This window comes from Chanodichthys erythropterus, chromosome 12 (genome assembly GCF_024489055.1).
Source record: "Chanodichthys erythropterus isolate Z2021 chromosome 12, ASM2448905v1, whole genome shotgun sequence".
Lineage (NCBI taxonomy): Eukaryota > Metazoa > Chordata > Actinopteri > Cypriniformes > Xenocyprididae > Chanodichthys > Chanodichthys erythropterus.
In genome coordinates, this window is record NC_090232.1 from 18862205 (window position 1) to 18875041 (window position 12837).

The window sequence follows — 12837 nt, forward strand, 5'->3', positions numbered from 1 at the left end:
TGGGAGCCCCACTCACCGCAGATACTTCAGAAAAGGCCATTGAGAACTGGCGAGTGCCCACAGGAAAGTGATGAAGCCTGCTTGTCAGGCAACTGCCAAGAACCCAAAGAAGTGTTCGTGAGACGGGTGACCCAGGGATGGCAGGAGCTGCTCTTTCCCAGGAAGTGGTGAACCTCCAGGGCGGGTGGAGGATATTTGGTTCCCTTTTGTTTTGTTACCCAAATTTTCAAAGAAAGAGCAGCCTCTGCACACCCTGGGTCACAAAAGTTCCTGGACATGAGCTCCTCACCTCCTCATGTAATTAAATATACATTGATTTGTATTAAAACTATAAAAGTTCAGTCAAGAGCAAAGTGTTTTTTTTCTTTTTCTTTTGTTGTTTGACAAACAGCAGCAGGTTTACTGTATTAGGCTGCTGTCACTTTAAGCCATAATGCACAGATCCTATTGATAAACATCTGATTTCTTTCCCAATTGTTTACATTTACTTAAGACATAAATGACTTTGTTTACATGAATACTCGCTAAGAGAGGCATTTTGACATAACTGTGTGTGTATTTAACTGTTTGTGTGCAATAAGCCGTGAAAGAGAACTTTGACTTTTTGCAACTTTTTGAAGTCGCCTATTAAAATCATTCAGATATCGCAAGCCATTACAATTGCAATATGTGCATTTGCAAAATTTCGATATATTTTGCTTTCCTACTTCACAGGCTTCCATTCAAGATGTGAAAGCACATTCTGATATACGTTTGCCAACAGGATTGATTTTGACCTGAAGGATGCGTACTTTAATATCTCAAACTTGCCTTGACATACCACATTTGCCTTCGAGGGTCAGGCATAGCAGTACAAGGTCCTCCCTTTTGGGCTGTCCCTGTCACCTCGCGTCTTCTCAAAAGTCGCTGAAGCTGCCCTTGCCCTGCCAAGGGAAGTGGGCATCTGTATTCTCAACTATCTCGACCACTGGCTGATTCTAGCTCACTCTCGAGATTTATTGTGTGCACACATTGACCTGGTGCTCAGACACCTCAGGTGATTGGGGCTTCAGGTCAACCGAGAAAAGAGCAAGCTGTCTCCAGTGCACAGCATCACTTTTCTCATGAACGAGGGTGCCCAGTCTGAATTGCCTGAAGTCATTTATACCCCTTTTCCACCAAGGCAGTTTGAGTGCTGGTTCAGAGCCAGAGCCTAGTTTCAAATCTGTTTTTTGTCTTTCGATACCCATAGCCCTTTTCCACCAGCATGAACCAGGTGCAAGTTCAGAGAAAGTGCTGTTGCTAATTCGGGGGTTGGTTCAACTGACAAGCCTGGTCTGTAAACAGCTGTGATTGTTTTTCTAAATTAAAAAAGAAGAGAAGAACAGAAAAAGTCAAGGAATTTCGGCTGGAGTGACCTTTTCCCATTGTTAAGTACTTTCTTGTCAGTCCCTGAAAGACGAGAAGGACTACACGACTTACGTGGACTGTTGGGTAGGTTACAATGTTACACTTGTTAACATCCGCATTGGCAGAACCTCATAACTCGGTTCAGTTGTTGTGATGCTTTCCATAGGGACCCCAAGTGTCAGTCTTTGACACTGCCTTGAAGTGACTGACAGGTAAGGAACATCCTTTCCTTGATGGAGGGAATGAAACATGGTGTCCCTCCTGCCACAGTGTGGGACTACCGACTGGATGGCCGGGACACACTCTCAGCTCCTAAGCACAAACCTTGATGAATGGGGGCATGTCAGCTCTTTTTATACCTGTATGTCCGGGGGAGTGGCTCATGCAAATACCACTTGCCAATTCTCATTGGCCTTTTCTGAAGTAACAGTTTGGCTCCCAAGTACAACCCCTAGTATCTAGCGCTATTCAGAGGCAAATTCAGAGGCAATACAGGCATACATCGTCTCAATGTATTTGTTGTCTTGAAAAGTGTTTATCTGTATGTAAAAGCCATGGTTAATGACCTCTGGAAGACATACCGTTAGTTCCTGATATGTCTTCTTCTCCTTTAGAATAATTTGTGGACTAAATGTGCACAGAGAGCGTCCTCCGGCTACAAGTATGAATTGAAAACACCATTCCTGAAATGTTCTCTTTTTCTTTAGAATAATTTGTGGAATAAAGGTGTACAGAGCGCCCTCCGGCTGCAAGTATGAATTGAAAACACCAGTGCTCGTAGTAATGACAATGAATATAGAATAAACTCTGTATAGAATAAAATCTGTATAGAAAATTGACATAAACATATGAGAATCCATCAATATTTCTCCAAATGTGCTTCTTTTAAACTAAAAACCTATAGTCAAACTCTTTGCATCACAAAAATACATTATATTTTAAAGAATATAATAGAATACCATTATTTTAAATTGAGCTGAGACATGATTACAGAGGGTTTTTTCACACCCTACATGACTGAAAGGCCTCATTAATATGCAAGTCATTTCAGGTCATTATTATGTGATTCTTTTGTCTTCTCAGGTGTAAACGGCCCATTATTCACGATCATTCACGCCTCCACGCATACTGTGTTTCTTGACAAAAAGTGACTTACAAAAACTAAATCAATATATTGTTTTATATGAACAAGTAGGCATTATAATTTTTACATAATTTTGAAGCAAAAACTCTAGCCTACAACCTCAAATACCCAGAAGTCTTGAAACACAGATTTAATATATATTTTTGGCCTTATTTCATTTTTCAATAACCACGCATAAATGTTATTCCTTCAAATACACAAACATGTGCATACATGTTCCTCACATATTATTGTAGCCTAGTTTGTGCTGAATACAGTGTAATGACACTTTTTCCATTAATATGTTTATGAACAACTGAAAAAAGCACAAATGTCAGGGCATGTCAAAACTTCTCCAGGCCCCAAATCAGCCTCAGACTCCAGAGGGTTAATTGTATGCATTAATCTGTATTTATTTTTTTACAATGAAAACTGTCCAGCCAGTGTTATTTTACATTTGATTACTTTCATTTTTATAGTATTTCCTACCTGAATACTACTGTTAGACCTACCTGAAAAACCCGTAAAGCCATGTTTATTTAATTTGTCTCTTTATTGTATTTATTTGTGCTATCATTTGCAATTTTTTATTTGTTCTTATTTTATTACTGACTCTTTATTGTCTTTTTTGTAAATGTAGTTAAACGATTCAAATAAAGCCTCCATGTGATGTGTATAAGCTATTATAACAAAATTACCCAAATTATCAAAAAATAAAGAGATAATAACAAATTATCCATATAGCTATATATATATGTACTATATGGCAGTTTTCCCCATGGTATCGAAAAATGGTATTGAATATCGATATTTTTCAATGTAGCGCATCGAATTTGTAAATTCCAGTATTGTGACAACACTACTATGTACTACTAGATATTAATTCTAAGCCCTTACGGGGTTCAGTATTCAGCTTGATACAAGTGTTATATGGCATTTTTTGTGGTAGATGATGGGGACGTTCTTCAGTGGATTGGCTCAGTCAGGTGCCTGGTGCTGCTTTGATGAGTTCAATCGCATTAACATCGAGGTACTGTCAGTCATCGCTCAACAACTCATCACTATCAGAAATGCCAAGGCAGCCAAGGTAAAGCACAGACACACTCACATATGCATGTACAGTATCATATGCTCACGAACATGTACTGTACTTATACTGGAATTTTGTGCAACTGCATGTGTCTGGATTGTGTTTGTGTTCTGCAGCTACCTCGGTTCATGTTTGAGGGAAGAGAAATAAAATTGGTGATGACATGTGCTGCCTTCATCACTATGAACCCCGGTTACGCTGGCAGAACTGAACTCCCTGACAACCTGAAAGCCCTTTTCCGACCCATAGCCATGATGGTGCCCAACTATGCTCTTATCGCTGAGGTGTGTGATTAAACCACCTGATCTGATCCCAGTAATAATGATAAACCACACTAGGTGGAGGGGTCAGAGATGGCGCTGCTCACCTGATGTGTGTACTCATTAAAAGCTTTTGTCTGTTCATGTGTGTGTGTTAAGACTAATTCACTCTGCACTGACAGACCAACGGCAACAGACACATTCGTCAGGCTCAGTGTGTCATCAGTTTGCGTCTGTTGCCATTGTTCAGTGCTTGTTTTTGCAGATTAAACATTGTCTGGTCGTGGAATGTTCGAGAAGTGACGTGCTGTAATCTGGTGATTGTCGGCTTTGGTCGATGTCTGTTGGTGCAGTGAGAATTAGCCTTTACTGAGAGGAAACTGGTGTCCTATCACTGTGATTTTACCTGTTTGTAAATTTCCACAATTGATTGGTTAGAAAATTTACTTTTAACTTCAATACACAATTTATTTCCTCTGTAAAATGATGAAATGATTGAATAATTTGGAGCATTCAAAGCAAAGGTGCCTAAACCTGCCTGCTTTGTGCTGAAAGTAAATGTTTTATTATATCTGACTTATGATCACTTATATTCTCTACATTTCAATAAAAAAACAAAACAAAAAATGTTATAACAAAAAGATGAATTAGGTCTGAAGAGATCAATATCATTTTTCTCCCCTATTTTTGTGACTCTTGTGATATAGCTTGGTGGGCCATATAAAAAATGGCCACAGGACAACTTTAGCTCACAAACTAAAAAACTTAACATAAAAGGGCCCTATTATGCCACCCTTTACAAGATTTAAAATAAGTTTCTGATGTCCCCAGAGTATGTGTGTGAAGTTTCAGCTCAAAATACCTCACAGATAATTTGGGGTGAGCAAAAACGTGCCGTTTCAGTGTGTGCCCTTTAAATGCAAATGAGCTGCTGCGAAGTCAGGAGTCAGTCAGGACGAACTATAATGTCAGAAACTGCGAATTTATGCATGGAGATAGAACAGGAATAGTTTAGTTTAATTATGATTATTACTTATAACTTATATTGTCTTCTTGTTTTTATCCACTATAATAGTACAAGCCTGTTGTACCAGACCCCGTCCGAATGATGGCCAAAACTTTACAAATGAGTTTTATGACGTTTATTTTACTTTACACAAAATATGAAGCGTCTGTTTTCACTCTAGAAAATCACTGTAAGAGCTTAAAACACAATGCAAGTGTGCATTAAAATATTATCCATAAACTCTCTCTCTCCCTTGCATTATCATCAACATACATAGCGAAGTACACAGAAACACTCGTTACAACTAACAGTAAACAAATATATAAAGACCTTATGCCTTTTTGGGTGGTGCTTAATAAATCTCTGATGAACTGTAATAAAGTGCTCTCACCTTCATCACTGCCATATCCAGTATCACTCTGGAAACTGTAAGCTGGATCACGAATAGTACTGATTAATCTCTGTTTGTCCCTTTGTATTGACATTTGTTCACAAAGTCCGGTGCAATGATTCGCACAGACATAAACAAATTTCAGTAGAGTTGAGGGAGCATTAAATGGAGAGAGCTATGTGGATTAATCCATCCAGCTATAGAACACCTAAAACGCTTGGGAGACGTTCTCGTCAGTGCAGCAATGGCGGACTGTGTAAACTCGCTGTGAACTCGCTCAGGGCTGTTCTATGTTAAAATCTATGTCTGTTCTATGTCTGTCAACATTCGTGGGCGGGACCTGTGGCTAATGTGACGTCACACTGCCAGGAACCTGCAAATGGCTTGTTTTGAGATACTACTTATGGGGATTAAAAAAAAGGAGTGGGTAGATTTTTATCACCATAGGGTGGTTGTGTACACATACGGCCAACACTTTAATATATTATTATTTATAATAGTAATAATAATAAATATTAGTTTTTTAATTCACCAGATGTTGTCCAAAGCAAACAAACTCTTTTAGTAAAGGAACCAACAATTTTTGGGAACTATGGGAAATCTCCTCAAAAACCACAGCCATAGAGGATATCTGTTTACATGAGTCCTATATAAAAGTCTCTCAATATTAGCATGTCTTATCTGACAACCCAGACAGTTCTACAGTATCTCTAACCTTAAAACCTCTCTCTCCCTGTAGGTGATCCTGTACTCTGAGGGCTTTGAGTCCAGTAAGACTCTTGCGAGGAAGATGACTCAGATGTACAAGCTCTGCAGTGAGCAGCTCTCTCAGCAGGATCACTATGACTTTGGCATGAGAGCTGTCAAATCTGTGCTGGTCATGGCAGGGTGAGGCACTCAGGGTTGATCTCTGCTCTTTTTCTACAGCACAAACACATTTTCACATTAGTCAGTGAGTCAATCTCACATACGGTACACTACTGTTCAAAGGTTTGGGGTTGGTACAGTTTTTTTAAGAAAAATGTCCAAGGCTGCATTTATTTAAAAGTGATAAAGAGGATCTTTTCGTCGACTGAGAAACCAAAGACTGTTACTGAGATTTTGAAATGAGCGCATGCATAAGAACAACCCTCCTCCTTTCGAGGGAACGCCTCCCAAAACTTGTAAACACTCGTATTGGAACACAAGTGTTTACCACCGGAATTTGCGGTATCGTGTTAGTGGATTCATTATGTCGGACTCACCGCAGGTAACTCTTAATCTGCAGTTGTTACTCCTGTCTCTGGACAAAAACATTGCATGCAGTGCCTGTGGAGTGTGGATGATCGCGTAAACGATTGGCTGATGTTTTTAAGGCCCTACCTCGTGCACAGATGATGTATATTAATATTATTCCTTTCAGTGCACCTAATAAATAGTCTTTTATCAGTTAGTAAAGACAGTTTCAAGTAATATTGCAAAAATTTATAAAACAAAACGTCTCAGTTACGTATGTAACCCTTGTTCCCTGAAGGAGGGAACGGAGACGTACGTCAGTAGTGACTGACAAATTGGGAATTGGGATGTGTATATAAATAGGAAGCGGATGCAATCGCACTCTGTTTTTCGCTGAGGAGACAACTGGTGTCCGCGCTACAGCGAGGGTACAGAAACTGTGGCAACGGGACGTACGTCTCCGTTCCCTCCTTCAGGGAACGAGGGTTACATACGTAACCGAGACGTTCCCTTTCAGTCGGTCACATTCGACGTACGTCAGTAGTGACCGACGAATTGGGATCCCAACTAAAGCGCCACATATACGAAACCCCTTCCAGTGCCCAGCGCAAGCTCAGCCGCCCATAGCACCGGCTGGCGGTGAAGGGGGCGAGCTTACACCGAGAGAGTCTACTGCTGTCTAACCAATACCCACTAAGTAAACTAGACTACACTGGGGAAGCGAACCCGTAAGGGACGCTGCGGAGACCAATACCTACCCAATGGGGGAGGAGTTTACGTGGGAAATACACATATGGACTGGCCTGGGGGGCAGTACGCATATGGAGTCCCTGGGATGGCTCCACCTGGTAGGGGGAGACTCATCTGACAGGTGACAGCAGAGCTGGCTCTGCTAAGGGAAAGACACGGACTCAGCCCGTAGGGAGTTTTAAACCGTGGATAATTACACATATGGGACCGCTCACGTAGTGGGGTCACGACATATGGGCCCCAGCCAACAGACAGCGTCAGCGACGGATGTAGGCCTGGCATCAGACACTCCGCAATATCCGAGCCGAAGGGGGAGGCGGAGGAACTCGACAGGGTTCGCAAGGCGGGGAACACGACTGGAGTGAAAGTATGCACGTATCTGGCCGGTGGCGGGAATGGCATTGCAAGCCGACACTTAGAGTGGGTACAACACGTCTACCGACTAGTGGATGCGAGTACACATGAGGATACCGGCTCTACACGTAGGCTATAAAACCTAGCGAACGTGTTTGGTGTCGCCCAGCCCGCAGCTCTACAGATATCTGTCAGCGAGGCGCCATGAGCCAGCGCCCAGGAAGAGGCCACCCCTCTGGTGGAGTGGGCTCTCAACCCGAGCGGGCAAGGCACGCCCTGGGATTCGTACGCCAAGGCGATGGCATCCACTATCCAGTGGGCCATCCTCTGCTTGGAGACAGCCTTTCCCTTCTGCTGGCCTCCGTAACAGACGAAGAGCTGGTCTGAGGTCCTGAAGCTTCGCGTTCTGTCCACGTAAACGCGCAGAGCGCGGAAGGGACAGAGCAAAGCTTGGGCTGGGTCTGCCTCCTCCGAGGGCAGCGCTTGCAGGTTCACTACCTGATCTCTGAAGGGAGTGGTAGGAACCTTGGGCACGTATCCAGGCCGGGGTCTCAGGATGACGTGAGAATCACCGGGCCCGAAATCTAGGCACGCTTCGTCGACCGAAAATGCATGCAGATCCCCTACCCTCTTCAGGGAAGCCAAAGCAACCAGAAGAACCGTCTTAAGAGACATTAGTTTCAGGTCGACTGATTGCAAAGGCTCAAAGGGATGACCCCGGAGAGCTGTGAGAACCAGGGTCAGATCCCAAGAGGGTACAGAGGAAGGGCGAGGAGGATTCAGTCTCCTGGCCCCCCTCAGGAACCTGACGATCAGATCGTGTTTCCCCAGGGACTTACCCTCAACTGCGTGGTGATGTGCAGCGATAGCGGCAACATACACCTTGAGGGTGGAGGGAGACAGCCTTCGCTCCAACCCATCTTGCAGGAAGGAAAGCACGGATCCGACCGAACATGATCGGGGGTCCTCTCGGCGAGAGGCACACCATTCGACGAACAGGTTCCACTTCAATGCATAGAGACTCCTAGTGGAAGGAGCTCTAGCGGAAGTGATGGTGTCTACGACCGCTTGCGGGAGATCACTCAGAACCTCCGCATCCCGTCCAGGGACCACACATGGAGGTTTCATAGATCGGGACGCGGGTGCCACAGGGTGCTCCGTCTCTGAGTCAGGAGGTCCTTCCTCAGAGGAATCGACCAGGGAGGGGCTGTCGCGAGGAGAATGAAGTCTGAGAACCAGATCCGAGTGGGCCAGTACGGAGCCACTAACAGAACCTGCTCCACGTCCTCCCTGACCTTGCACAGGAGTTGTGCGAGAAGGCTCACTGGGGGAAACGCATATTTGCGCAGACCCGGGGGCCAGCTGTGTGCCAGGGCATCCGTGCCGAGCGTCCTGCCGGTCAGGGAATAAAACCACTGGCAGTGGGCAGTTTCTGGGGAGGCAAACCGGTCTACCTGGGCCTCGCCGAAATGCTGCCAAATCAGCTGGACCGCCTGGGGGTGGAGCTGGAGCATGCCTGGACACTTGTTCGAGGGGTACTCCGGCCCGCAGGAACGAAGGATCCGACCACCGGACAAGGGTGCGACGGCAGCTCGGTGTCACGGGGACACGGAGCGTGCCGCACTGCCACGCCCATCTCGGGACCCGGCCGCGGAGCCAGTGTTGAAGCGGTCTCATATGAAGCAATCCGAGCGGCGTGACCGTGGCTGCAGATGCCATATGCCCCAGGAGCCTCTGAAAATCTTTCAGTGGAGCCGTTGTCCTGCGCTTGAGCGAGCTCAGGCAGTTCAACACCGACTGGACGCGCGCCTCGGTGGGAAGCGCAGTCCGTGCGACCGAGTCTAGCTCGAGACCGAGATAAGAGATCCTCTGCCCGGGGGCGAGTTTGCTCTTGTCCCAGTTGACCCGAAGACCCAACCGGCTGAGGTGAGCTAAAACCATGTCCCTGTGTTCGCACAACTGCTTTCGCGAGCTGGCCAGGATCAGCCAGTCGTCGAGATAGTTGAGAATACGAACGCCCTGTTCCTTGAGGGGAACAATGGCCGCCTCCGCAACCTTCGTAAAGACGCGGGGTGACGGGGCCAGCCCGAAGGGTAGGACTTTGTACTGATATGCCCGACCCTCGAACGTAAACCGGAGGAAGGGTCTGTGTCGAGGCAGAATCGAGACATGAAAGTACGCGTCCTTCAGGTCTATTGCTGCAAACCAATCCTGGGGACGGACGCATTCGAAAATGCGCTTCTGCGTGAGCATCTTGAACGGCATCCTGTGAAGATACCGGTTCAGGACGCGCAGATCCAGGATTGACCGTAGCCCACCGCCCTTTTTCGGTACAATGAAGTAGGGGCTGTAGAACTCCGACTTCATATCGGCTGGAGGGACCGGCTCGATTGCATCCTTCGCCAGGAGGACAGCAATCTCCGCCCGGAGAACAGGTGCACTGTCCAACGACACCTGAGTGAAGTGGACACCCCTGAAAACCGGGGGACGCCGGGCGAACTGAATCGCATAGCCGAGTCTGATAGTGCGAATGAGCCAGCGGGACGGGCTGGGAAGCGTGATCCACGCCTCCAGACTCCGAGCCAGCGGGACCAAAGGCACCACAGACGCACCGCGGGTGGGGCAGCAAGGCAGAGAGGGACCCGACTCGGACGGCATGGGAGCGGTCCGGAGTGGGGACGGACTCTGCGAGGCAGCAGTGTGCATGGGAGACGGCGCACGGGACGCGGTCTGCGCCATCACACTGCCGCCTGCTGGCGAATTGGGAGGGGGCTGCCAGCGGCGAGGCGGGGCCTGGCACACTGGCAGACACACCCTGTTGTGACCTGGAGTTTGAGGAAACTGCTCTTTTTGTGAAAAGGTGGGTACCGCTGGACTCCGGGGAGCCAGCGGCGGTTGATAGACAGACATCACAAATTCCCCCCGGCCCTCCTCCGGGGGTGGGAGAGACGATGGTATTCTCTCCCGAAGAGCGAGAACCTTCCCCTCCAGGTTGCCCGTCTCAGGGCCGTGTTTTCCTTTTCCGTTTACCACCGGGCTTAGCTGAGACAGGCTGGGCACCACGCCCGCGACCGGCACCCTGCTGCCTGGCTGGTGTAGGCTGCTGCTTTGCCGGCTTAGCAGGGGCGGAGGACGATGCAGGCGGGCGCCCTCGGTGACGAGCGGGCTGAGGCTGAGCCACGGGCGGCTGGGTGGAGGCAGCAGCGGACCGCCGTGGCATGACGTGACTGATAGCCTCAGCCTGCTTCTGTACAGCGGAGAACTGTTGGGCGAAGCTCTCCACTGCGTCGCCGAATAGGCCGACCGGGGACACGGGGGAATTTAGGAACCGCTGCTTGTCGGTATCCCGCATGTCCGCCAGGGTCAGCCAGAGGTGGCGTTGCTGGACTACCAAGGTAGACATCGCATGACCAACAGCGCGTGCTGTCACCTTCGTTGCTCGGAGGGCAAGGTCGGTGGCAGCGCGCAGCTCCCCCAGCAGCTGTTGGTCAGGACCTTCCTGGGGCATCTCCGACAGCGCTTTTGCCTGATAGACCTGCAAAAGGGCCATCGCGTGCAGGGCGGAGGCAGCCTGCCCACAGGAACTGTAAGCTTTCCCAGTCAGACCGGCTGAGAATTTACAGGCCCGGGACGGGAGATGCGGCTCACCACGCCAGCCAGTGGCCGTTGGACACAGCTGCATCACAACAGACCGCTCGACTGGCGGGATCCTCGCGTACCCCCTGGCTACCCCGCCATCCAGGGAGGTGAAGGCGGACGCGGGACCAGGCCTGGCACGAACACTATACGGTGTTTGCCAAGACCTGGTCACCTCATCATACACTTCCGGGAAGAAAGGCATTGGGGCGGGACGCTGGGGCTGACCAGCGCGACCCCCCCCCCCCCCCAAGTACCAATCATCCAACCGAGATGGGCCGGGACAGGGTGGAGGGTTCCACTCCAGCCCGACGCACAAGGCGGCCCGGGAGAGCACAGCCGTGAGCTCAGGATCCGACTCGGGCAACGCTACCGTCCCGGAGGGCGGCAGCGCGTCCGGATCTTCCTCCCCCGAGAACTCTGGCTCGCCTTCCGACGCAGAGATCGACATCTGATCCGCTGCCGGCGCACCAAAGGTAACGGCTGGACAGTCCGTAGAGGGCCCAGTGGAAACCAACGGTGGCACGATGGGTTGCGGTGCTGACGAGGCGGCAGGGGCCTGCGGAGCGTTTCCGCTCGGCGGGGAAGCCCTGACCGTGATCCTCAGGTTACCCTTCCTATACGCCGCCGAACCATCATTCCGGCCTGGGCCGGAAAAAATGGTCGAACGGGGCATAGGAGAGGGGACCCCCGCTTCCTGAGACTTCAGGAAGGAGAGTCTAGACCTCAGCACTGCGATAGTCATGTTCCCGCAATGGGAACATGAACCATCCACAAAAGCTGCTTCAGCATGCTGAACGCCCAAACACGAGATGCAACGATTGTGCCCATCAGCAGGGACCAGGGAACGACCGCACCCAGTAACGCACAGACGAAATGACATACTGTCAGGGTTCGTCTGTAAGCTCTTTTAGAAGGGGAAACAGTCAACTCGCTCGTGCTGAAGCACACAGGGAGTGACGCGATGTGCCAGGTACACCACTCCCTGGGCACACCGAGGAACCGGCCCAAATCGCAACACACACTCTTTTTCACTCTAGGCGTGTTGCTGTGAAAACAGCAGTTGAGAGCTATAGCTCGGCTCCTTGGAAGCTCGCGACCTCGCTGAAGCGCCGTAACTGCCAGCACACAGCTTGCTGTAGAATCCTCTTCTGAGGCAGTTTAGTTTTTTCACGAAGAAGGTTAGTCTTCTGAACACAGGACACCACTGTATGGCTCCGAAGCGAAAGACAGAGTGCGATTGCATCCGCTTCCTATTTATATACACCTGTCGGAGGCGGTGCGCATTATGCAAATATCGCATGCCAATTCCATTGGCTTGTTTTAGTTTACACGAAGCTGATAGGGCTCTCTAAGCGATATCCCAATTCGTCGGTCACTACTGACGTACGTCGAACGTGACCGACTGAAAGGGAACATCCTCTTTAGCACCTTTAATCAAACACTCAGTAAAAAAAAAAAACTGTATTTTTTATTGTGTAATATTATTACAACGTAATTTAACTGTTATCTATTTTCATATAATTTAAAATGTAATTTATTCCTGTGATGGTAAAGCTATTGCTCAAGTCTTCAATGTCACATGATCCTTCAGAAATTATTTTAAGATGATTTGGAAGTATT

At 48.2% G+C, this 12837-nt stretch overlaps 1 protein-coding gene across 1 annotated transcript in view; it reads left to right on the plus strand.

The window, feature by feature from the left end:
• The window catches only part of dnah6 (dynein, axonemal, heavy chain 6), a 96411-nt gene that overhangs the window by 16342 nt on the left and 67232 nt on the right, over positions 1-12837 (plus strand). The window contains exons 31-33 of the mRNA XM_067402580.1: positions 3462-3599; positions 3719-3886; positions 5999-6147. Of these exons, the coding sequence (XP_067258681.1) occupies positions 3462-3599; positions 3719-3886; positions 5999-6147 (455 nt within the window). The remainder of the gene's footprint in view (positions 1-3461; positions 3600-3718; positions 3887-5998; positions 6148-12837) is intronic.